Here is a 26,195-nt window from a genome sequence, read left to right on the forward strand (position 1 = left end):
AAATAATATTCGTATTCCACCAGAAAATGGCTAAAAAGAGTGGAAAATTGTGTTTCCCTAAAGATTCTGTTTTCCCCCTCGACGAAGCCCCCCCCTCTATGACATGATGTATCTATACTAGGATTCATGGGGCTCACATTGTGAAAGAGTGGTTCAGGGAGCATGAGGCATCTTTTCACACATCGATCGGCCACAGAGCCCAGATCTTGACCACATTGAGAATCTTAGGATGTGCTGGAGAAGAGACAGTGGTCATACTCTCCCATCATCAACACAAGATCTTGGGGGGAAGTGAATACAACAGTGGATCTTTTGACATTGCAGGAGCTTAATGAAACAATACCACAGCGAATACAAAAATATTGGAGCGTGTGGCCTTTTTTGGGTATATAAGATGCTGTTTGTATATTCTAGCTGTGGCATTTGTTTATGTTTCAGCTCAATAGCACAATCCAAATGTATTTATTCCACACTTTAAGCTTATGGAAGGTCTTCAAGCGGGAAGAGTCGGCTCCCGCGGTTGATGCTCGGTGCGTTTGACAAGCGCAGAAATCCGATCTGACTGAGGGGTGGCGTCTCGCTGCGAGGCGGCAGGGCTGCTGGCCAAAGCTCCGCTCTCACTCGGGACTGTGGAGGAAATGGTCGGACACTGTTTGGTATGCCAGGCCCCCGCACGTCATTTACCATTTTCTGTTCCACGAGGGTGTGACAAAACCCCGAGAGAGCGGCCAGGGAGCAGGTCGGGCCACAGGGAGATAGATTAACGGCGTAAGCTCGTTGTGGGAGAAACTTTTTCGTAAGCTTTTTGGAAAATGGCTTGACCTTCTCATCGTCAAACTTAGCAGAAGGGACAAATGAGGTGGAACGATTTGGGCAAAAGTATGAGCTTTTGGAGATCGCTGACTTTTATTTTTATAATTGGACTTAAAGCTCCCTTAAGTTGACTTTTAGTGGTCCTGATTAAATGTACTTCCAGTCATTCGAGTCTCAGGGCTGATTTATTTGGTGCAATTGCAGTTTGTAAATCACATTCGATTTAATCAGGGGGTTATCGCGGCCTGAAGCAGATTAAGATGAGCAATAAAAATACATAATTTAAAGGGACTGGGATAGATCTGTTGCGCATTGCGGTTTCATCACTGGATTGGCATTTGAGTGACACTTGTGGCCCACTGTGAACCGCCCTGATCAGCCTGTGCTTATTTCTACAGGGATCGTCCCAGGTCGTGCGGCGGCGGCGGCGGCGACGTCTAATTGACTTCTGAGCCGGGCATAAGAGCGGACGCCGGGCAGTTGCTCCTGATCAAAGCAAGAGCCGGTCCAGACTCGCTGAAGTCCGTTTGTAAACATTCGTTGGCGCTGGACATAAGAGCAAATGGTGCTACAGCCTCTCTGTCCCTGGAAGCCCCACTTCAAAAAGTAAGTAGCCTCTAACGGAAATGGATCCTTTGAAATGGTGTGTTTGGGGGAGGAATTTTCTAAACTGGACTCGTTCTTTGATTTAAATGAGATTTACAAGCGACAGATTTCACAGATTCCTCAGTACAAATGAAAGGCAAAAGGGATTAAAGATATAGGATGTGCAAGCTTTTTAGAAATGTTTCATAAACGTGGCCCATCTGTATCCCGAGAAATGAAAAGTAATTATCTTCAAATTAGGGCTGTCAAAGTTAACGCTTTAACTCATGATTAATCACAAGATAATTAACTAATTAATCACGGATTAATCACATCATATGTTGTGACCGAACACTCTCCTGTATCTGAGCACAGCACTTGCATTACAAACACTAAGCACTTTCAGAACTTGATTTATAGGAAGTCTTTGTGCTTAAAATCATATCCTTTTGTTGCTCTTCAGTGCAGGGATTATTCTTAAAGGAACAGGCCACCGTTTTTCCATACTGAGATATGTTCTTACCTGAGCTTAGACGAGTTGATGCGTAACTGTCTGGTCTTTACGCGTGGGCTCAGTCAAAAAGGCTGCAGTAGTTGTTAGCATTTAGCCTCCTCTCCTTTATGGGGCCAAATGGAGGTGAAGTTAGAAGCGACCAAGCTCTTCCACGTTTCCCCTGTTTAAATACGGTTACGTGAGTAGTTACACGATCCAAGTCTAGTCACACAAAATTAAACATGGATAAAAAGAGGTACTATATTGTACGGCGTAATAACCTTAGGAGCACTTCGACGTCCGCGCAGTAAAGTGCTCCAATGATCTTATTACGTCTTACTAGGGCTGAGCAATTAATCGAAATTTAATCAAAATCTCTACTTTGGTCAATCTCAATAATCGTCATAGGACTTTATAATCGACAGGTTTACAGACATTTCTTTGGCACAAACAGTACCTTGTTTTTGGAGTTTGGACGAGACAGTGGAAGACTTTTTGGAGGAAAGCAGTTGTTTTGTTTGAGCAGAGGTTTGAATAAAAGATGTATCTTATTTTTATGAATCGAAAATTGAGATCGATCAATATGAGGAAAATAATCGTGACGCCTTACAATATAGTCCACCTTTTCATCCGCTTAGAAATGTTTGATTTTGTGTGACTAAACTTGGATCGTGTAACTACTCAAGTAACTGTATTTAAATAGGTCTTGGTCGCTTCTAACTTCACCCCTGTTTGGCAACATAGAGGAGAGGAGGAGAGGCTAAATGCTAACAACATCTTTGGTCTTTTTGCGTGACTGAGTGTACGCACAAAGACCAGACAGGTACACATCAGCTCGTCTAAGCTCAGGTAAGAACATATTTATTTAAGATGGGACAGTGCATATTAATTAACATGAGTGCTCAAAGTCCACATGTAAATACGCCAGAGTTGGCTAATTTTCATCTGTAGTCCCAGGGCAGGATGTTCTCAGATAGGGAAGGCCACAGAACAACAAGCACAACAGACATGAACAAAAGATAACAGATATGAAATGGTTAGTACCAAGACGTTATAAACAAGACGACACAGACAAATAAAATAAAACAAACAAACAAACAGCCTATATGTTCATACTGTGCCTGCAGGTTTGATTGTCCAGGAGCCTAAGTTTTACTGATCTAGTGAAGGTTCTCAGTGTTGTTCCTGATGTTCCAGGAGGCAGCTGCTCTCACTGAAAAGCTCACAAAAGCTGACCAAAAGATGTTTTTCCTGAAAGGAACAGCACAGTCTCCTCTGCTTTGGGCTCGTGTGCCTACACTGTCTGTTAGGTGGATGAGTTCCTGCAGAGGGGTACAATGTCGTGAAACCATATCATATTCTCCCAACTAAAAAAAATATATTTTGAGAGAACATGGCAATGATGGTAAGAGTTATGCTTTTGATCCAAAACCTTGAGTGGCTGCTTATAAACTCTCTCCACTGACTGTAGTGTTATCTCAGTATGGAAAAACGGTGGTTCCTTTAATGAACGGAAAAAGCAAAAAAACTGTCTTTTTAACATTTCTACCCTTTTTTAAGTGCCTCCGTGTTTTGCTTTTTCCATCAAGTTGAGCTATTCACAGATGTATTAAATTGTTATTAGTTTGATAATGAAATGTGCAAATGCTTTAAATTACAGCATGATTATTCTGACAGAAAAAAACAATCAATTGACAGCATTAGCTCAAATCAAATATTGTTTTTTTAGACTAGTAATAATGTTGATTTATTCACAATTATTCACAACGAAGCGGTTTGGGCGTCTTGAAATAAAAGCGCTGCATAAATCAAAGAAATTACTAACGAAAGAAACATTTTGCATGATGAAAAAGATCAACCGACTACTGTCTGATTTCCTTGTGTAAGTAAACTCCACAGTGAGTCATGCAGCACCCACAGCGACAGCGCACACTTCCTCAGAGGCAGCGGCACCGGGGTCGTGTGTGACTAAATCTGACAGTGACTGGTCATTACAGCTGTCAGTCACTCGTTTTATGCCCCTCTCTCCGCAAAGACCTCGAGTGAGTGATAACCGCCGTGATGTACGACCAACTCATCAGGAAATAATATTTAAAAATGTCCAAAAAGCGCCATCGAACGCTTTTCTCTCGCTGACGGTGTTGTCGAGGAAAGAAACACTTCAAAATGAGCATTACGCTTAATTAACCACTCGATGTTCTCTGTTTGACGAGAGATTAGATTGAGTAATGGCTCCTTCAAAGCGTTTGACCAAAAAACATTCAGCACCTGCACCGTTACTTGAAGGTTAGAGTTCTCAAAGGAAGCTTGTAAATAGAGAGACATTTCTGTGCATTAAGGTGACGGTGAGTGGATTACTAGCAAGCGATTTAGAGGTTGTCTGCAGGAAGTGCTCATAGGGGGTAGAGTTTGGTCATGTGTAGACGAGTTGCATGTGCAAAAATGGATCTGCAGCAGAGTCATTTGCACATTTTTTACTCATGCAGCTTTCTCTCTTTGACATCAGATGTTGGGCCCTAATACTATAGAATCAAAATAACAATTAGTTTTATTGCCATTGTCAGTGAACAGGTTCACAAACTAGGAATTTTCTTAAAGCAGTACTAAGTAACTCTTGCCCCTAGAGGCCATAAGTGCAACTGCAGGTGTCGGAGCAAGATAAAAAAAATTACTTACTAATTGTCTTGGAGAGTAAATACTATGCTGACAGGAAAGGTGAAGGGAGAGGGGGATATTGTACATCCAAATATACAATTGAAATATTTTTTTTCACTCAAACTTGGCTGTAAATATTGCTTAAAGTGACGTTAGCCCGCAGTTAGCTTTGCCCGTTAGCATGTTAGCTTCGTGATTCTATTAGTGTGTATTGGTGGCTCCGGCCCGGTGGCAGTCAAGTTGCAAACATGGTTTTCTTGCCAGAGACACCAGGGGGAGATGAAAGACCCTCCAATCATCCCATAAACACTTGTATTACCCCCACAGGGACTATGAAAAGGATTTATTATGGTAAACACGTTACTTAGTACTGCTTTAACATATAAACATATAACATAAAAGTTAAATAATAAACTATTAAAACTTTAAAAGTATAAGGGCATGCATAAAGTAGATTACAAATAAAATATGATTGAAAACAACAACAATTTGACACAGAACAAAAGTGCAGGTGCGTTAAGTGAACAAACCACATAGAGAAATAGAGAAGTGCAAATGGAGCAGGTTATTTCGTCCATGAGTCTGATATAGAGTTATTGAGTTGTTCTTGTGGCGGGAGGTTCGGGCTGAATGGACCGTAGCCTCCTGCCTGAGGGGAGAGGGGTGAATAGTCCGTGTCCAGGGTGAGAAGGGTCAGCTGTGACCCCGACCCACACGCCTCCGGGTCCTGGAGGTGGACAGGTCCTCGAGAGGTGGGAGCCTACAGCCAATCACCTTCTCAATAGTCTCGGAAGTCGATACAAACATCTTGGTCGACAGCTTAAGTTTCCTCAGCTGCCGCAGGAATACATATAACTCATAATACACACAATTTAAAATGGCAACAAGCTCACAAAACGTTTTATGCAATTGTGTGCAATGATAATTTGTTTGTTTGTTTGTTTGCATACTTTAATGTCCCCGTAGGGACATTTGTCCTTTGCATTTAACCCATCCTTCGATGCCGCTGGGGCAACCCGTAAGGAGCAGTGGTCGACGGCAGTGCCGCGCCCGGGGACCCATCTCCATGATGTGGAGCCAGGCTGATGGTCAGAATCACCTGGCTGGAGGATTCACCTATTGCACATAGGATAAATGACCCCCTTAGTGGTTTACAAAAAAAAAAAGGCTCTACATCTACATTATAGTAGAGAATACAAGCACAGGTTTCACCATGCTCATTTGAACCTTCAGTCACTTGGATTAATACTGAAAGAGTGCACTGTCAGTAAAAATGGCTTCACTGTGAACAGGTCCTGGGTTTGTGGAACTGGTGGAGATTCTTTAAGTTAATTTCCAAACTGGTTTTAGGCATTTAATCTGCCAACCCTTAGTGTTGGGCTCTTTTTGACCGTATAATCGTCAGCTTTTACCTCATGTAGACAGACACAGATAGATAATGTTATCACCTACATATTGTGTCAGTGGTTAGCGCTACTGCCTCAACGCGAGAAAGTCCCGGGTTTCCCCTCCCACTAAAAACATGTACAATGAGCGAGGAGGAATGAGAGGGTCTTTGAGATTGCGACTGTGGGACAATGGAGGGAAATCAGCCCGTGGCTATAATCAGTGAGGCGTGTTTAACCTGCATTAGTCCCATGTGCGGTCACTAACATGCACAGCCGCAACCAAATAAACAAAGAAGTAAAACAGTAATTTGGGCTGGGGAAAATGTTAAAATGCTCATTGAAGCTTTGTGCTTATTAGGGGCAGGGCCTTAGAAAATAAAACAAAAGCATTCTAGACTTTTGAGCTCATTGTTCAATCTCCAAAATGAAACCAAAATGAAAATGTTGTCTCTTTGTTTTTCTAAAGTCTACATTATATTTGTTCACTCTTCGACACTTAACGTTTTAGGCCAACAGTAGGATCAAAGAGGCTGAGTTTAGAAAGAAACCGTGAAGTGTCGAGGGACCGAGGGCAACGAGTGTCGGAGAAGTGAGCGCTCCTCCTGCTGAACCGCGCCGCAGCTAAAGCCCACACAGGCCCAATCCGGAGTCCAAACAGCGCATAGGATCTTTTTCTGAGCCCTGGAGGCGGCCTCGATATATCCACCAACATTTGTCTTATGGTAAAAGAGCAACTAAAGCAGCGCCAACCACAGCAATGCATCACCAACAAAGTGTTCACTCCATTATAAGCGGCGCACACAGAAACCCACGGTTTTATCACGCCACCGGAGCCGTTCTCTCGAGTTTATTTATATTAGTTTTATTTAATGGGCCTATAATTAATTTTCTAAGTTGCACTGCAGATGTAATTTGCCTTTGGATTCAGATTGGATTAGGCCAGAGTGGATTTGGACGGCCTGCTGCTTGCCAACATGAGTTATTGCAGCCGGTTAAAGGAAAGCAAGCTTTTGTTCTCGGGCGCAGACGGTTTAAAACAGGAAGCTTAAAGGGAGGGAAGACACCAGACCATCATGCACTGGTTAAGAAACAACTGCATTAACATCGAAACCGGAGCTCTGGTTTAAAGATAGATGCTGAGAACATGACAGATGAACATGGCTGTAACTTTTACAATAGAGGGTTTGCAGATGACGTCACAGCAATACAGAAGCCAAATGAGTGTCAGTTCTACTTTGATTTTGACACGTTGACGGCTTGTTTACAGAGAAAATGATGAGAGTGCATCGGTTGAGTAATGAAAGTGCACTTACTGTGTGTGTTGTTTGACCGTCTTTAAGAGAAGTGACATAGACAGAGCTGTAGACAAAGGCCCACATATTTTTTTTCCGTCCTAAATTCAAATGATATTTCAGCCAAATTGTATCCAGTGGTTTTTCATTCTAGAAGCATCACTATCATTCAGGCTTCTTTTCTTTTGGCAGCAATTCTACACAGACATTTTCAACAATTGCTGCACAAGAAGAGACGCGGCGACTTACGCAACCTCTTGACCCCCGCCTTAACCGAGCACATGTTCTCCAGTTTGGCTTTACCCAAATCAAAAGCTTCTTGACGGGTTTACAGGCCTCATTAAAAAGCCCTACGTTTTCGTCAATTTTTGCTGCTTTTTCATCGCTCTTTAGTCGAAGTGTTTGAAGAAGAAGATGTCTATTTAAATAGCGCCTTTCACAGACATACGTAGTCACAAAGCGCTTTACATGAGACAATTGTACATTCAATCCACACTCGGTGGTGGTGAGCTACGTTCACTCACATCATTCATCCTGGCATTCATCCGGAGGAAACCTACGCACACACGGGGAGAACATGCAAACTCCACAGGCCCCGTCCAGGTGGGAATCAAACCCTGGAGCTGTGAGAGCACTAACCACTGCGCTACTGTCCTACGTCACTTTTATATTGTGTTATTGTTGCTTTTCCGGCCTGTTTTTGTCACGCTCTTGCCTCCTTTTTGTTGCGTTTTCATCCTCGTTTTTGTCGCTATAGAACTTCTTAGATTTGGGTAAAGCCAAACTGGAGAAAATGCACTTGGTTATGGCGGGGGTTAAGAGGTTAAATAAAGCACTTTTAATTCACCAGAGAGCCTCGGATCTCTTTTTTTCTAGTACAAGCAGAATGTTTAGCTGTCATTGTAGTTGCACTGTTTTGGAAGAATCCAAAAAGTTTATGTCTCTGGTCAACTCCATTGAAGCCTAAAAGTGGTACAATTTAACAGTGCTTGTAGTAATTTGAATATTTTCAGCATCAAATTTCAGCATATTAAAACACACTGCGCAGTTGCCGCAAAGGTCACACGCTCTAATATTTAGTTGGACCGCCTTCAGCTTTGGCTATAGCACACATTCGCCGTGGCATTGTTTCAAAAAGCTTCTGCAATGTTAAAGTGTTGCATGAGTTTTTCACCTTGATCTTGCACTGATGACCACTGCACAAAGCCTTCTCCAGCTCATCCCAAAGATTCTCAGTGGGGTTCAGATTTGGCCGATCCATGTTTGAAAATCGTGCTTCACGCTCCCTGAACCACTCTTTTACATGTGAGTCCGATGAACCTTTAGGAAATGCCTTGTCATCAGGGAAGACGTAATCCATAGATTGAATCGCCTGGTCATTCAGGATGTCAATCTGATCTCGCTGAAACTAGACCTGACCGACTGCAGCCACCCCAGATCATAGGGGATACTTAAATCCAGGTGAGACTTTTTTCCCGTCAGGCAGTGTAGGAATAGAAGCACTGTATTTGTCCTGAAAACACTGTGATTCCCGTCTGTTTGTAGCAAAAGAAAATCTACTCAACAATACTTGCTCAATAATATGTTATAGAAAGCGTCGCAGAATCCTATTGAGTCAGAAAGAATACATTGCAGAATAATATAGCGGTTATAAATGTGAACACTGCTGTTTGCCCGTGCCAAAGAAAAGCGTCTTCCGCAGAAAGCCAATTGTTGTTTGACTGGCGGCGTCATTACAGCTGTCACTTGCCTAAAAACCCGGAGAGTCTGACAGAGGCAGAAGGAGGCGCAGAAGTTCCACTGTCGGCTGCTCGAGAGGCAGACTCACATGAAAGTCTATTACAATTTATACCAAGCGCTGCCAGTCAAGTTCGGAGTGGTAAATGTTGCAGGCCCAAAACTTACTGCTTAATGATTTCAAATGCATTGGCAGTGAAGCGGGAATGGAGCGAGTTCACAGCAGTGGGTTTGGACTCCGGTGCAGAAGTGGGCGTTGTCTGCAGGAGTTGGCTTCGATGCAGAGACTAACAGCTTGTTGACTGCTGCTAATAAGGCCACAATCTTATGAGATACACTTTTAGAAACACTTTAGGTTTTTCACACTCAGTGGCTCTTCAGGAATTGGCCTTTTTCAGCCAAAAAGCTGCATAAATATACGAGAATATGATCTATACTATTGTATTTCTATGACCCCCTTTGTTGAGAAGTCTCTTTAGCTTTGCAAACCGCTGTATTTGTCCTGGCATTGACTTCTATGGTTGGTTTGCCGATTATATAATAGATGAAGCAAAGAGTTTATCCAGAATAATGTGGTGGATTCAGGGTCGACCCTAACAATAGACAAATCTGATTTTTGCCCACCCGTTTAAAACGATTGTGCTTCTTTCTTTATACTATTTGCCCACCCACATTTCAGGTCTGCCCACACAAATTCAACAGGCTACAACTGGGCCTCCGAAGACTATGTACCCAGAACCTTTTTTAAACAGTTGGTTGATGGGAAATCTTTTATGTTAGATACACCCGATCTTCAGCTTGGCGCAACAACAGCATTGCTCAAGAAAAAGTTGGCATCTTGTGTATAAACCGGTAGCCTGAAGGCGTTTCTTAGAGAAAAAAGAGATTGGCTGAGGGGTGGTGTGCTTCAAACAGTGCTAGCTGCTTCTTCTTCTGCTCTTCTTAACATTAACATTGCACAGCCGTGAGTTAAACACTGTATATCTCCCGATTATATCGATGGGCCAGTATTAAAGAGTGTCCGGATTGAGCTGACTCTGAACAAGCTTCTGGGCTTCAAGGCTACAGAGCACGAAGGCCATGTCAGTGAGAGATTCGCTGATAGACGATGGTCATCACTATAGTCATTCTGCACATAATGTGGAATAGAGATAAAGTACAAGCACATAGCCACAAACAACTGAGTCATTGGTAGGCGGTCACCCTTGTCTGCGCAGAGTGGTGCAAAACTAGGATAAAAAGGAACTGTCAACGGAGGACGGGACTTCACTTCACTTCTCTCTCTCTCTCTCGTCACCAGCTGGTTATACTTCTTTGTAGCTATAGGAACAGTTACAAACTTCGCAGTCGCAGAAAATATTCCAGTCTAGCATGGATGGTAGTATGATATGGTATAGTATGGTATGGATGTAAAGCTTGGGGACGGAACAGTGCTGTGCATAACATCACCATGAGTTCAGCCACTTACGGCGCCAGGTATGAAGCTGAAGATTGCACAAAAGTCTACATATAGAAACGCAAAATCCGTCCAGAATAGTGTTTTGTAGTGCGGAGGGGAAATCATTTACCATTAGAATGATTTATGGTCTCGGCCTTTGTCTGGTATAACTAATGCCTTTAAAGGGGTCATGTCATGAAGAATTGACCTTTTACGTGCCTTTAACCATGCTATAACATGTCCCCTCATCTAAAACATACCTGGAGAGCATTTATCTTCATTCACACGGTTTTGACAAAAACCTTTTCCACTTTGGTCGGACCCATTCGGTGTTCAAAGTGTGTTCTTCAATGGGTTTGCTGGCACCGCGAGATGAAAGTGAACGTTTTCACAGTTTGAAAAGGTGTCAGTCTCACTACGCTCCGGGCCAATTCGAAACACTGACCATCATTCCCTGCCTTCTTTCCTGTACATAGATATGATTTCAAATCATAAAGAAGAAAAGAGATCAATGCTGAAGAACCCCTAAATTGTTGTTTATTAATAGATGAGTGCAGCATTAGCAGTGTGACAATATATCGATTTTCCGATATATCGTGATAATTTGTGGGACGATTCCAACACTTTTTATTACAATATTGCTACTTTTGATGATGGCATGCATATTAATGAGGCAGCAGTGCTCCATTGCTTTCACAGTTAATAGAGGACAATAATGATCAAGAATTCAGTCAGCAGAGGGCAGCACTTAGACCACTGTCACACAATTATATTACTTTTAATGATTATGAATAAGATTAATTTAGGGTTTCTTATTTATTTAAATGTAAACTAAAGCAGTACAAAGTAACTTGTTTACAAAGGAGTTAATGGGATGATTGGGGGGGTTTCATTTCCCCTGGTGTCTCTGGACAGAAAAAAACACACTTTCAACTACACTGCCTCCGGGTCAGAGGCCCAATACTCACTAATGGAATCACGAAGAAGAAGCTAACAGGCTAACGGGCAAAGCTAACTGCGAGCTACCACCACTTGAACAGTATTTACAACCAAGTTTAAGTGAAAACAATAATCTCCGTTGTGTAATTGGATGTACAATATCCCTCTCTCCCTTTGTCTTTTCTGTCAGTGCAGTATTTACACTCACAGACAATGAGTTAAAAAACGCAACATGCTATGACACCTGCAGTGGCGCTTATGGCCTCTAGGGGCACAAGTTACTTAGTCACTGACAGATCTATAGACCCATTTTCATTGTGTAAGTCAGGGATCATTATAAAAAGGGGTGCAAAGCTCATGAAAAGAAATGATGAATAACATGTAGTATGTTCATATAATGGTTAAAAGTATGTTTCTTTTTTAATCATGATGTACCGAAGGTTGTATTTGTGCAATATATCGATTATTGCAGTGTCGGCGGATCATGAGATTAAGCCATGTATCGCATTGAATCGCGTGGTACCCGGAGGTTCCCACCCCGTGTGTGTGTGTGTGTGTAGCTTTACTAATATCCTCAAAATATACAAATTCCTTTCATTTATATTCAGTAGTGTGTAAGTGCTTTGCTGTGGCATCTGCTGCTAATGTGCCCGATACATTATTAAGGCTCAACATCTGCTGAACGTCTGAGGAGTCAGCGCCGGCTAATAGCTGTAAAGCATTGTTTTCCTTTTGAACGCCGCATGAATGTATGATACTGTTTACTTTGTGCCGAGATGCCGCCTGTGTTTTATGGCCGCGGACTTACCCTGACAGGCCTGTTAGCTTGATGCGGCCTTTCTTTGTTTTGTCCTCGCTTGATTTTCACCTTGAGAGCACAGGATTTCCTCAGCTGCCTCCGATTCCCGCTCGAAACAATTAGTCTATACCCGAGTTGACTGGCGCTGCCACAAATACAAAAAAAAAAAAAAAAAAATCCAATCAGAGTCCCAGCTGGAGCGTGACATCCACAGCCTCCCTGACTTTAAGGCGCCAGATAAATTGGCCTGTTTTTAACCGTGAGTCCTATTAAAGATGATCAGGAGCAATTTTATGCAAAGAAGGAAGGACCCTCTCGTCTGGGGAATAAATGGTTTGCTTATTGCGTGTTGCGCGATCGTTCCTGGAAAACGAGTAGGTTTAAAAGTGGTGCAAATGCGATCAGAAAAGCTGGGAGGCACTGATCAAAGGCTGAAATATGGAAAACGACACAGACTGACACTTCTGAAGTTTATTTGCTGCCCTCGAATGCTCTGTATCATCCTCAAGGGTTATATAACTAGAAATGTGTAGCTAAACACCAAGAATCACTGGAAGAGAAGGGCGGTTTAAGGCGTCATCTGCTCTGATCGTTTATTGGTTATTTCCACAGTTAATCGAAGAATATAAAGGTGCTATATGTTTTTGGTGTGAAATGGAAATACATTAAATATATTTGATTTTGATGAAAGGATGTAAACAGGATTAACAGTGTCTTACTTGGGTCATACATTTGGTTTTGTGTTGACATGAAAAGGATTTGACGCTTATTCATTTAAAACTTCAATCAATTTAGCTTCTTATCGAGAAGAACCTCTTTTAACCTCTTAACCCCCACCTTAACCGAGCACATTTTCTCCAGTTTGGCTTTACCCAAATCTAAAAAGGTTCTTGACTGGAGCGTACAGCGTTGTCGTCACTCTTTCATTTTATTTTTCATCAGGTTTTTGTCGACTCTTGTGTTGCTTTTCCATCCTCATTTTCGTCCTGTTTTGTCGCTATCTTGACAGGGTTTTTTCAAGCTTTTTAGATCTGGGCAAAGTCAAACTGGAGAAAATGTGCTCGGTTAATGCGGGGGTTAAGAGGTTAACTAATTATCAGAAATATTAGGATTTTCACACATTTTATGTTTCATCTGTCACTGAATCATAAATCAGACTAAACAATACTAGAATTCTCACCAGATGCTTTTTTAAAGGGACTATACTGAGTTTAAAAATGGTTAAAATTAAGTATTTTCCTTTCCCTACATGTTCCAGCCATGTCCTAATGTGAAGAATGAGCTCAGACCTGTTCACCACAACTGCCTCTAAAATCCTGCACTGTCACTCAAAAAGGTATTACTTCGAGTCCTTATTATAGAAGCTGCAGATACACATAAGACCTGAGGTGGCAGTAGAGTATAAAATGACCAACTTGTATCTAGTCCCTTTAAGAGAGCCTAAAAAGAGCAAAAAAAAACCCCGACAAAAACCCTCACGTTGTCACTTTTTCATCTTATTTTTGGTGCTTTTTTTAATCACTTTTTGTGTTGCATTCTTGTAACAGTTTTGGCTTTGTCTTTTGCTTCCTTTTCATCCTTGTGTACGTCTAAATTTTTGTCGCTATTTCAACACCTTTTTCAAGAAGTTTTTGTATATTTGTGCAAAGTCGAACTGGAGAAAATGTGCTCGCTTTAAGGCAAAAACAAAACATCCACTCTCCTGTATTTTGCCATCGCACCGACTGAGCATACCGATAATACATTATTGAAAACTCCCTCTTCTAAATCCTCTGCGCTCATTGCTGGACGTGTTCCTACTTGAGCAAACAATGCGGCTCTGACTCTGTGGACGTTTTTGTTTGTAACGCCTGAAGTATTTCCCCGTAATCTCGAGGCCAGGAGACCAGGGCCTGATGTTGTGGGTATGGGATTGGAGGGCGGTGTTGCTTTTTGAAGATACGATGCCACGGCTCAGTATATGGAGCTACTATATAGAGATGCAGAGCGTTTCGTCACTCCATAGGCATCGTAAGCCGCTTACCACGCAGGAAACGGAAGCCACCTGAAATGCTCCATGAATCATCAGAGAAAAAAAATAAAAAATAAAAAATAAGAATCAATCCCAAGGCTGAAAACGCATTTCTCTCTCCGACGTCACCGGAGTCAAAAGGTTGAAGCACAGCGGCAATTTGGCAAGCTTAGGTGTTTGTTTACCCGAGGGAAAGATTGCGATAATTACAGTAGCACATCCACTGGAACATGGAGCGACCCACAGCTTTTAGTTTTAATTGTCCAGTGTGTCAGGGACAAATCCTGTGCATGTACCAAATGTTGTCAAATTACTTTGCTAAAAATAAAAAAAGCTTTCTGGTGGTTTTGTTTTGTACGTTCACATTTTCTGCCATTTTGTTTTCATCCGACTTATTCAAAGCCCCTGGACGACTACTTAGGGACAACTTATTCTCCGAGGATTAGCCAACTGTGCATGTTTTAGGTTAACAGGGGAAACTGGATGAAAGCTCAAACGCCAATGTGGTAAAGACCTTTTGGAGACCGGCTGCACTTGATCTTGAATGTTTCATTACTACGATAAAAACACACTTCTTGAAATAACGGAATAGTTTAATTTGAGATGTGAGATGTAATAGTTTCCTCTTAACCCCACCTGAACCGAGCACATTATCTCCAGTTTGTCTTTAAAAGCTTCTTAAAAAATGCATCAATAGGGTGGATAAAAAACGCGACTAAAGAGGGATGAAAAAGCCACAAAAGAGCGTCAAAAAAACATCAAAAACACATCAATAAAGTGATAAAAAAAGAGACAAAAACATAACAAAAAGGCTTCAAAAATAATACGATCAGTTTGACCAGTCTTTCAAATGAGGCGTTACACTGGCTTATAGTCTGTAAACTCCAGTCAAGAAGCATTTAGATTTAGGTAAAGCCGGGGGGTAAGAGGTTGAAGCAGTGGCTCAAACCTTTACCATATAGCATAAAAGAAAAAGTTATTTAAAAAATCAGGACTAAAGAGGATCTAAAAATGACTAAGTTATGTCTAAACTGGGTGTAAACCAGCAAAACACCTCATTTAAATACATAACCAAAATATACATTAAATCATCTATTGAATATCTTTAATGAATTGAGTCTGAATTTGAAGATTGAAGATTGAAGTGCCACCTGTAGAAGCTCAAGTCCCATCAGTGGTACACGTATACTGCAGTTTAAAGCAGAACTTTTACCTTAATAAATCCTTTTTGTAGTCCCTCTGAGGGTAATACAAGTGTTAATGGGACGACTGTTTTTTTTTTTCCATCTTCTATGTCTAGAAAACCATGCTTACAACTCCCCTGCACCGGGTCGGAGCCACCAATACACACTAATGGAATCATGAAGAAGAAGCTAACAGGCTAACGGGCAAAGCTAACTGTGGGCTAGCATCACTTAAACAGTATTTACAGCCAAGAGTGGAAAAAAATGACCTCCATTGTGTAATTGTGTTGTGGCACACTATACAATATCCCTCTCTCCCTTTGTCTTTTCTGTCAGCATAGTATTTACTCTCACAGACTATGCTACAACACCTGCAGTGCCGCTTATGGCCTCTAGGAGCATGAGTTACTTCTGCTTTAAGAACCACTGGCTTAAAAAGAGCATTTACCCCTGAAGATTATTCCTACCTCATCTTTACCTTTGCTGGGTGTGCCGATTGCATTGGTTTATTTCATGTTTAGAAATTAATGTAATTTATATCATCCAGTCCAGTTTATCCTTTAAAGCAGTGGTTCCCAAACATTTGTTGTCTCGTGTACCCCTTAGGTCGTTCATTTATACTCCGAGTACCCGCTACATCGAGGACATTGCCAATATTATTACAAAGTGACCAACTAAACTAAGATTATTCAGTATTTAATGGTGTGTCGTGTTCAAAATGAAACTAAAATACTCTCAAAATCAAAGTCTAGCTTTCCTTTTAAATTGATATTGAAATTCTATTCAGCTTCTCTTTCTTCTTCAATCTGAAATTATTCCAAGTACCGCCTGCTACGTGCACAATTCTGAATAATTTTGAACCTTTTTAGTCAAAATGTGGCACAATAGGTGTTTTTACCGACAAATCTTAACACAAACTTCACACATCAGGCTTATTTTTACACAGATTACTACTTTTAAGTTGCAAGTTAGCCATTTTATACTCACTACTGCCACCTCAGGTCATACGTGCAACTGCAGCTTCTATATTAAGCGCGTGCATGACGGCAATTCGGACCGAAGTGACACCTTTTTGAGTGACAGTGCAGGACTTTAGGGCTCATTCTACACCTTAGGACATTGTTAGAACATTAAGAGGGAGGAAATTAGACAATTTTACCATTTTTAAACTCTGTATAGTCCCTTTAACAACATACAAAAATAACGTTACCCTACAAAAAGAAAAAAGTCAGATATAGGGCCTTTAATTAAAGATCATTTTGCAGATTTTAAACATTTCTGCTGACAGCACAGTCACATGCACACACCATCTGCCCATGCATGCAGCTTCCATGGATTAAAAAAAACAACAACAACACTACTGCCATAGCTTCCTATTATATTCATATCAGCTCAGTGCAGTTAAACAGGGACATTTAATTTGATGTAGACACGTCGATAAAATACCCCTTTATTACAGAAACACAAATCTTTGTACTGAACCGGGGTCGTTGTGTCAGCATCTGAAAGGAGAAACTGCTGAGCGCAAATCTAATCACTGCTTCATGCCAGGAAATTGGTGCATGAAAAAAATGGTTATTGGGCGGTGACTGCATGACTTATTCAGACCGTGTTATTCAATCCGCCTCCATAACGTTTCGCATGAGGCAAGATTTAGAAGCCCTGTATAAATGCACCTCTACATCAATACCTACAGTAATTTATTAGCGGCCGCGACTCATTTGCTGAGAAAATACGAGACGAATATAGATGGCCTTTTCTCCCCTTTTTATTTGCTTTGATGGCGGGGATTGTGAGATTCGCTCGCGCTTCGTGACAAGTGATCATTTTGATGTCGCACGGCGTGAAAAGAGAAATAAGGACCGGGACGTATCGCTGTTTTGTGTTAAATGATTGAGAGACTGTTTATTTCGCTTCAGGATTTCACAAAACCATTCTTTATTTTAATAGACTGGAGATCGCAGTGCATTACGGCAGAGACGCCCCCCCCCCCTTTCACATGAATCAAAAGGCTCGTGCTTCAACAGTCTTTATGATTAAACCAAATGAATAGGCCGCGCCGCGCTGGCCCCCGACTATTATACGATGGTGGATTTCATTTCTGTCAACATCGCTGCCCCATTTTATGTCGTCCCGTCTACATGCTCAACACACACTCCGCGGGCGTGCCATCGAAGATAAGCCTCGGAGCACTATTATCTGCTCTTGGCCATCAGCAAAGTGGATTTTCTGATACATCTGCAGCCCCTTTGGTCATACAAAATCCGTTTCTCCTGTCTCTGTGGATGTCTTAATGGTCAGTGGGTTTTGAGTTTGTTGTTTTTTTCCCTCTTTTGCTCAAAGCTGATTTCTGTCACTCCGCGGGCCCCTGTGCGCCTGTGCTCTATGTAAATCGATCGGCCCGGGTTCCAGTATTAGGCGGGGGGTAGTTGTTGTTGTGAGCGGTGGACAGTGCCTGAGGCGGCGGGCTGTCTGGCTCACGCACACTGGCCCACATCTACAGTTGACCCCCGCGTTGCCCTGACGACTCAATCACAGCCTATGGATCTGAGCATATGGGTTAATGTCGCGTGACCCCCTTCTTCTCTGTATTATTTACTAAGCTAATTATAAGACCAACACACTGCGAGATATCCATGCGTTTTTCAAATCTGTACTGAGCTTTTTTCTAAATAGAGCAACTAAAACTCAACAAATGCAGCGGTGTGTGTGCAGTGTGTCAATTTGTGTCAATGTTTTCAATATCAAACATTTTCAATATGTTCCAATATATTTAGACCTCTTGTTTATCCAATCTAACTTATCCATGTATGCAGGAAGTGTTGCCGTGCCGACCATGTTAAGTGGTGACGTCACAGCTCTTCTTCCGGGTTCGCATAGGCTGCCAGAAACTACAAAAAAAACTAAATATTTGTGAAACTCAACGGAGAGTTACTGAACATACTTATTTATCAGGCCCATTAGCCAAAAATGCTGTACCTACTGCTATAAAAGTAATATTTACCAAAATCGCTACATCCGGGCAGCAGCTTCGCTAAACCTGGAGTATGTTTGTGATAATGCATAGCAATGGATTTAAAATAATTCACTTTAGTATACTGATCGTTCGTAATATTTACCTAAATAAATATAGTTATTCATTTATTTTGCATCACTTTACGGAAATATTAACTAGTGTATTTAAAGGCCCTATATTGCCGACAATGAAAGGGGAAGCCACTAAATTAAAATAGTTGTTGTGGTTCAAACTCATTCGTAACTTTCCTAATATCTTTGTAGCATCCAAATTCTTTACAGAGACAAGTTTGGAGGGAAATTTCACAACTTGCAGGTTCACTTTTCAGGGTCACGTTCACAAAAATGCTAGAAAAACAACCTGAAAGTTCATGAAACTGATAGAAATGTTTTATAATTTGATGCACGCTGTTTTCCTCACAAGCATTTGAGTTTGCAATATGCTAAAGGAGGATAAAATAATCATTCCTTTTCTAGAAGTAAAATCAGGTATAGCTCCTTTAATACTGATTTTCAGGCATAATGATCACATCGTCTAAACAGCGTATTGTTTTTCTTTTCCCGTAGGTGCACTCAGCCACATTACTCAAAAAGCCACTGCACTGCCACTGGTATCATAAACCTTCATGGAATAAAAGAGTGGCTGTAGCACTGTTGTGGTTTCTTTGAGCTCCATAATTATTTATTTTTTTAATCTCAGGAGTTTTTATATTTGTTTCACAGCAAGAAGGTTCTAATCATCACTTTGGGTTCCCGGGGATCAAACCCTAATTAGGGTTCGATTCCAACCTCTAAAAACATAGGCCAGGATGAATGATGCTTGTGAGCGAATAAATGGTGGTCGGTAGTTGGTGTATTTGTGAGCAGTGTGTGTGTGTGTGAATATAAAATAGTCCCAGGTTTATTCGCTTTGTGACAGTGTCTGTGAAAGGCGCTATGCAAATAAAGTCCCACCATAATTTGCTTTTATGGTGAATTATTTGCAGAAAAATATCAGATACAAAATTTAAACTGCACGATGGGTTATTAAACCTTGCCCTGGTCACCTTTTAGCCATTATCTTTTATCACAGCTAATAATCGTATAAAAATGATTATACAAATTGATGCACTTTTTATACGAGACACTTCACTGTAGAGGAAGTAGGTCGTGAACTTTCTAGTGGTTATAACCCAGTGACACATATTTTATCATCAATATTTGCCCATCAATATTTAGGCGCTGTCTCCGTGTCCCCCCTGAGGGACCTGTCCTTCAGTGTATTATTGTCCCCTCTCCAAATAGTCGAGTGACATATTCCCCCTGGCCATTACGCACAGATACACAAACACACTGGCGCTGGCCCCGTCTGGGACAGTCCCACAAAGAACTGCATTATGCCGTTTACATTATGCCATACAATGCGGCGGCGAAATGACCAACCACCAAAGGCAAAAGGCTAAAATGTCTGTGCGCTTTTCTTTGTGGCACCTGCTTAATCCCGGAGATCACAGCTCAATATGCTCCGTTAATCTCTCCGTCTCGGCGCACCAATTCCAGTCCCTCACCACATCTATCTTGTTTTTAAAGAGCTGACCCAAATACTCCAGAGCTGAAGACTCTCACAGCCAAAGCTCCCGGGACTCAAAAGTCATCCATTCTTTAGCACCACTCCCGAGTTTTGGGAAAGGGGTGGGGGGTTTCCTGGTTAAATGCAGTCACTATCATCAGTCATATCCCCTCAAATGTGGCCGCACAGCGAGGCGCACCGCTCTCCATCCCGGAGTGTACTCATAGCTTTTGCCTGAATATTTTACTCCTCAGTTTCCACATCGCGAGCCCTGATACCACTCCAGTGTGGCGAGGGGATTGAAGTTGGAATAGGCGCGTAAAAAGGGATTACGGAGAAGCATCTGAACTTACAGAGAGAGGGGAAAAAAAGCTGGAGGCACTGTACACACAAACGCTGCTCTCATTTCAGAATCTGGCACAGTTGGACCACCGTAAAAGTCAGAGATGACAAATTTGTCGAGTCATTTTTCGGATAAGTTTAGATAATCCTTAGACCATCTGTTAACGCTCCCGTAAATCGTTTTAGATATCAGTAAACATGAAAGTTATCATAATGAGGTTTTATATTTTTCACAGCAGAGTCTTTTGGATTTTTTGAGCGTAAGAAGTTTATTTATAAGTTTATGCAATGACCTTTCAAGATTCAATATTATAGAAATGAATATCCAAACTTCATCAGTTCAAACACCTACACAAGTTATGGTGGATTAGTCTTTACAGAGCGCATTTTCCCCAGTTTTAACCCAAATCCAAAAGCTTCTTGACCGCAGAGCAACAGTATAATGCCTCATGTGAAAACTAAGGCCAACAAAATGGATAGTACGATTTGTCGCATTGTTGGCGCGTTTTTTTCACTTTTTTGTCATGCTTTCGTTGTTCTTTTGTTGTGTTTTATTATTCTGTTGTATTTTTTGTTATATTTTTGCCATGTTTTCATCACATTTCTTGTGTTGTTGTCACGTATTTTGTCACTATTTTGTACATTTTTTATCATTATTTTGTCACTATTTCATCACTTTTTTGTTGCTTTTTGTCGCTTTTTTGTCATTTTTTCGTCACTTTTTTGTCACTTTTTCGTTACTTTTTTGTCACTTTTTTGTCACTTTTTTTGGTCACATTTTCATCACATTTTCGTCACTTTTTTGTCACTTTTTTGTCATTTTTTCGTCACTTTTTTGTCACTTTTTAATGTAGTTTGCGTTTCTGGCATTTTTTTGTCGCTTTTTTAAACGTTTTTGTCACTTTTTTGTTGCGTTTTCCTCCTTGTCTTCGTTGCAATTTTTATGCTTTTTTCAAGAAGCTTTTAGATTCGGGTAAAGCCAAACTGAAGAAAATGTGCTGGGTTCAGGTGGGGGTTAAGAGGTTAAAGAAAAGTAAAAAAAAAAAAGGAAGAAAACACTTCATGAACACTACCAAATGACTAACACCAAACTATGAATATTCAGCAATAACATTAGTATTTACGCCTTTAACTCTCCTATGAATGTCATTCGACTTTTAAAAAATAACCAAAATGTCAACAGAGTTTGTTCATCCTGAAATTAAATGCTGAGAGGTAATGGATAAGATAAGTACACAGGGATTAATGTTTGCAAATATAGATTCACCAAAGTCGTTCTGGAGCGAAGTTGTCATTCATTGAGTTAATTATCATGCCGCCTGACTTCCGCTCCGGGGAATTCTGTAATCTGCATGAGCGGAGCTGTGCTGGGGCAGATCACCTTGGATTTGTGAGCAAATCAATAGTACAGAGTGAATATGTTCCGCAGTGTGGCCCAACACTTAGACTAATGTGAGTAGTTAGAGAGGGCCGCGATGAGCTCGACATGTCACTCACCGTGTCCACAGCTATAATTTACTCTTTACACTGAGATCTTCATTTCACACACCAGTCGACTCTCACACTCAAGGCTTGTTCGTTTCTAAGATCCTCAGTGTGTAGCTCAGTGGAGTGCAAGTGGCAGACGGCACCACATAGCATTAAGTTTGCATGCGCCTCTGTAGTTCCCGCATTGTCATGTCAGTCTGATAAGTGTGCAGTTGTCGTATCTAGACTAAAACACATTGTTCCTCTTTGACAATAACAAGTGTTTTCAGCACTCTTTGGTGAACACAGCCATCTGCTTGCACATCCTAATGGGGTTATGGATCTCCTAAATTATTCAGGTTTAGAGCCATCTTAGGACTTTTTACCCACTGAAGTTTTTGTTCCAAATGTTGAATTGAATTGTTGCTTGTGCAGAGAATTTCTTACAATGTGATAATCAGTCTGCTTCGTCTTTTTACCCACTCTCCGTCTTCAGTTTTAGGACTATAATCTGGGATTACTGCTTCTAATTCTGCATAATGATTGCTGGCTCAACAGACACTTTTGTGTGTTTTGGCTACAAGTCAATGGCACAAATTTGTCAGCGGCTTTAACTGTCTGAGTTTAGTCGGTGTTCATTTGCATAAGAATAATGAAATAAGCAGTAATTATGGATAAAGCTTTTATTAGTAGCCTACTATTGGATTTTTGTGTGTGTATTTGTGCATCAATAGTAACTAGGCTTCTTCTTTTCTGTGTCTTTTAGGGTGGAGCTCACAGGATTACAGCTCTTGGTGAGAATTTAAGGATTAACATCAGACCTGAACAAGAGAAATCGTCTTTATTTTCTGCACGATGGCTGCTGCAGGTGTGACTAAACTCCAGGATCTGCTGGGCCTCTTGTGTGTGTGCCTGGCGCTGCACTTGGCCACAGCGACTATACAAGGATACATCAGCGACAGAGACATTTGTCCTTCAGTGTGTCGATGTGACGAGGACTTTATTTACTGTAATGACCGCGGCCTGAGCTCCATCCCGTCACTGCCCCCCACAGCCTCAGTGCTCTACCTTCAGAACAACCACATCAACAACCCGGGCCTGCCCACTTCCCTGGAGCACCACTTGGCAGTGCGCGTGGTCTACCTCTATGATAATGAACTAGACGAGTTCCCTCTTCACCTGCCCCCATCTGTGCGAGAACTGCACCTACAGGACAACAACATCCGCACCATTCCCCGCAGCACATTGGCCCGGATGCCTTTGCTGGAGAAGCTCCACTTGGACGACAACTCCATCTCCACTGTTAGTATTGAAGACCAGGCCTTTGCAGACAACCCACGTCTACGCCTGCTCTTCCTGTCACGTAACCATTTATCCAGCATCCCCTCCGGACTGCCCGCCTCTTTAGAGGAGCTCCGTCTGGATGACAACCGAATCTCCACAATTCCAACTCATGCTTTCCGGGGCCTGGCCTCACTTCGATGTTTAGTCCTGGATGGGAATCTCTTGGCAAACCAGCGCATTGCAGATGATACATTCTCTCGTCTCTCCAATCTGACTGAGTTGTCTCTGGTGCGTAACTCCCTTCAAACACCTCCTGTGAACTTGCCCAGCTCCCATTTGCAGCGCCTGTCGCTGCAGGACAATGCTATGATCCACATTCCCCGTGGCTCCCTGGACGGCATGCACAGGCTGCTGAGACTGGACCTCTCTGGGAACAACCTGACCACTCTCCCCAGGGGCCTCTTCAAAGACCTGGACAGCTTGGCTCAGCTGTTAGTGCGAGGCAACCCGTGGCACTGTGGCTGTAACCTGCGCTGGCTGTACGACTGGCTGAAGGCCCGCGGGAACGGCATCACTGTGAGAGGCCTCACCTGCCAGACCCCCGACCGTGTCCGAGACACGCCCCTCATGGACCTGGGCAGTGAGATGGAGGAGTGTGAGGTGCTCCGGACTCCTGACCGAACAAACAGAGTTCAAACAGGCCTGGACATGTCCACCACCCAGACCCCGCCCCAGGGCTCACTGTTCACCCTGCGCTCCAACAAGAGGGGCCCGGTCCTCCCTGACATGGACTACACTCTCAGCAGCAGCGGGGTGGGGAAGAGTCTGGCCCTTAACGTGAAGCCTCTGTCCCACAGCAGTGTGCGTGTGACCTGGAGCGTGGCCCAGCCCAGCTCCTCCTTCAGGCTCAGCTGGCTGCGACTGGGCAACGAGAACAATCGAGGCTCCATCACTGAGACCTTGGTGAGAGGGGACCGGCGCGAGTACCTGCTCACCTCTCTGCAGCCACGGTCCAGCTACATCATCTGCATGGTGCCGCTGCCTGCCGAGAGTAAAGTGGGTTTACCCACAGAGTCTGATGAGGCGCTGGTGTGTGCCAAGGCTGAAACCTCAGACATCAGCTCTCTGGAGGATGACGATGACGATGAGTCTCAACAGTTGCCAAATCTACCTTTAGCAGGAATCATCGGCGGCGCATCTGCCATCGTATCTTTGGCTCTTATATTTGGTTTCTTCTGCTGGTATTGCCACAGGACTGGGCATCTGTGCTCTCGTGACCATTACACGAGAAGCAGCTCGAGGAAAAAAAAGAACTGTGACGATTACATTGAATCTGGCACAAAAAAGGATAACACTATTTTGGAGATTCGAGGCCCGGGATTCCAGATGACCCCAATGGCTGCTTGCCCACCTACGCAGCCTAAACAGCTTCGAGAGGATTACATCATTCATACCATTTTCCCATCCAACGGCACTGGCCTATATAAAGGCGCCGACAGTGTCACCAATTCAGGACACGGCACCAACAGGGGCTATCGAGAAGGGGGGATCCCAGACATTGACTACTGCTACACATGATGTACCGGACTTGTTATCGGTGTCAACAGCAGACTGTATAGATGCACAATTTCCCTTCGCATGAACACTGAAGCACCCCTCTGTGCCTTCTTCTTCTGGTCTCCCATTCCAAAATGACCTACTGTTGGGGACAATGAAAAGCGTGTGATTAACTGGCCCGGCAAACTGCGTGGGAACAGTTCGCAGCAGGTGGCGGCAGCCAGTGCCCCAGGTGTAAATGCACAGCCTGACTGTTTCTTCACCGTCTTAGTAATGGCCTCTTTTATTTTCTACTCTTTCCCTCTGACATCTAGGCGCTGAATGTAGTATATGCTAACGAAAGGTCAGAGCCAGAGAAAAGAACCCGCTCCGTTTTCATTCATCCCTTCCACATACAGTGCATAGTGTATCATCGACTCATTGTTTCCAGATGCCTCAACTACTATATCGATGTGCCCTACCAGCTATCCAACGGAAAGGGCTTTGTGAAGCTGTGAAATCGTTCTATTTCAAACACACACAATAACCACTTGTCTTAAAGTAGGCTTGTTTTTCATTAGCTGGCAGGGCGAGCGTCTTATCAGGGCGGGCTGCCTCGGTTATACCTCTGAGTTCAGTATTGTAGTGTTGCATCAGACAAGTGTAGATATTTTCTTGAACACGAAACGGACTGTGTTTGGAAAAAAAAAAAAAGCAACGCTTTGTTATTTTTTATCAGTGATTTGTTTGTTTATCAAACGCACAGCTTTCTTCATTATTTATTTTGTTGTATCCGATTTCCCCAAAATAACAGAGCGGATTAGAAACATAGACAGATCCCTAGAAAGACCAGCATGTCCACATAGATACCCTTCATTCTTGTCTTATGATTTGTAAGTCTGTGTGGTTATCCTGTTGCTTTAGTTGAAGTCATACTGTATTTTGAGAACAAAGATGTTTCCTCAAAAAAAAAAACCTCAGAGAAACTAACCCCTAGAGTCCTATTTTGAAACATTTTGGGAAAAAAGTGAGCAGATATAAGGGACGAAAGAAAGGTAGTGCTGAGCAGGAGCCGGGACCTGGACCTATGACTGACAGCTGTCAACAACACACTGTAATGTAACGCGATTCCTCCACAGAGTCACACAATAGGGCTGCACAATTTTGGATGGAAACATCGAGTTGCGTTTTTTGTATTGGATTGCAATTTGATTTAAAGTCAAGATTCAATTCACTGTTGACATATTACATTTGAGGGAAGAACGAGATATGAACATAAGAGTCCCATGTATTTCAGAACATGTTTGTAGAGGTATAAAGCAGCGGTTTCAACTGGTTTGGCATCAGGACCCACCATCACTGGGAAGCTAGAACCCACATACAAATATTCATTGCGACCTTTAAAGCACTTTGCAGTTTGAATCTGTTAAAACATAGTATTTTCCTACAGAGTATTGTTGATTCAAGCACTGAATAAATCATGAACCTGAAATCCTGGTTAAATGAATGCAACACCAGCCATTTCAACGACCTACGTATATTGAAAGAAATGTTTTGTGGGAAAGGCTCTGGGACTCACTGAATACGGTTCTGTGACCCACATCTAGGTCCCGACTAGAGCTGCGTACCATTGAACGATACCAGTATGGTATCAAGAAAAGAAAAGGT

At 42.3% G+C, this 26,195-nt stretch overlaps 1 protein-coding gene across 1 annotated transcript; it reads left to right on the plus strand.

Moving 5' to 3' along the window:
- The first annotated feature begins 1,211 nt into the window (after nucleotides 1-1,211).
- Nucleotides 1,212-25,695, plus strand: flrt1a (fibronectin leucine rich transmembrane protein 1a). Its single transcript, XM_079566149.1, has 2 exons — nucleotides 1,212-1,419; nucleotides 22,474-25,695. The coding sequence occupies exon 2, from the start codon at nucleotides 22,563-22,565 to the stop codon at nucleotides 24,567-24,569; it is 2,007 nt and encodes a 668-aa protein (XP_079422275.1). The 5' UTR covers nucleotides 1,212-1,419; nucleotides 22,474-22,562; the 3' UTR covers nucleotides 24,570-25,695.
- Nucleotides 25,696-26,195: the final 500 nt, after the last annotated feature.

The sequence above is a fragment of the Gobius niger genome (genome assembly GCF_951799975.1).
Source record: "Gobius niger genome assembly, chromosome: 11".
Classification (NCBI taxonomy): domain Eukaryota; kingdom Metazoa; phylum Chordata; class Actinopteri; order Gobiiformes; family Gobiidae; genus Gobius; species Gobius niger.

What these genes read in the sequence shown, in the direction of transcription:
- flrt1a (XM_079566149.1), top strand. Translation starts at nt 22,563, where the DNA reads ATGGCTGCTGCAGGTGTGACTAAACTCCAGGATCTGCTGGGCCTCTTG.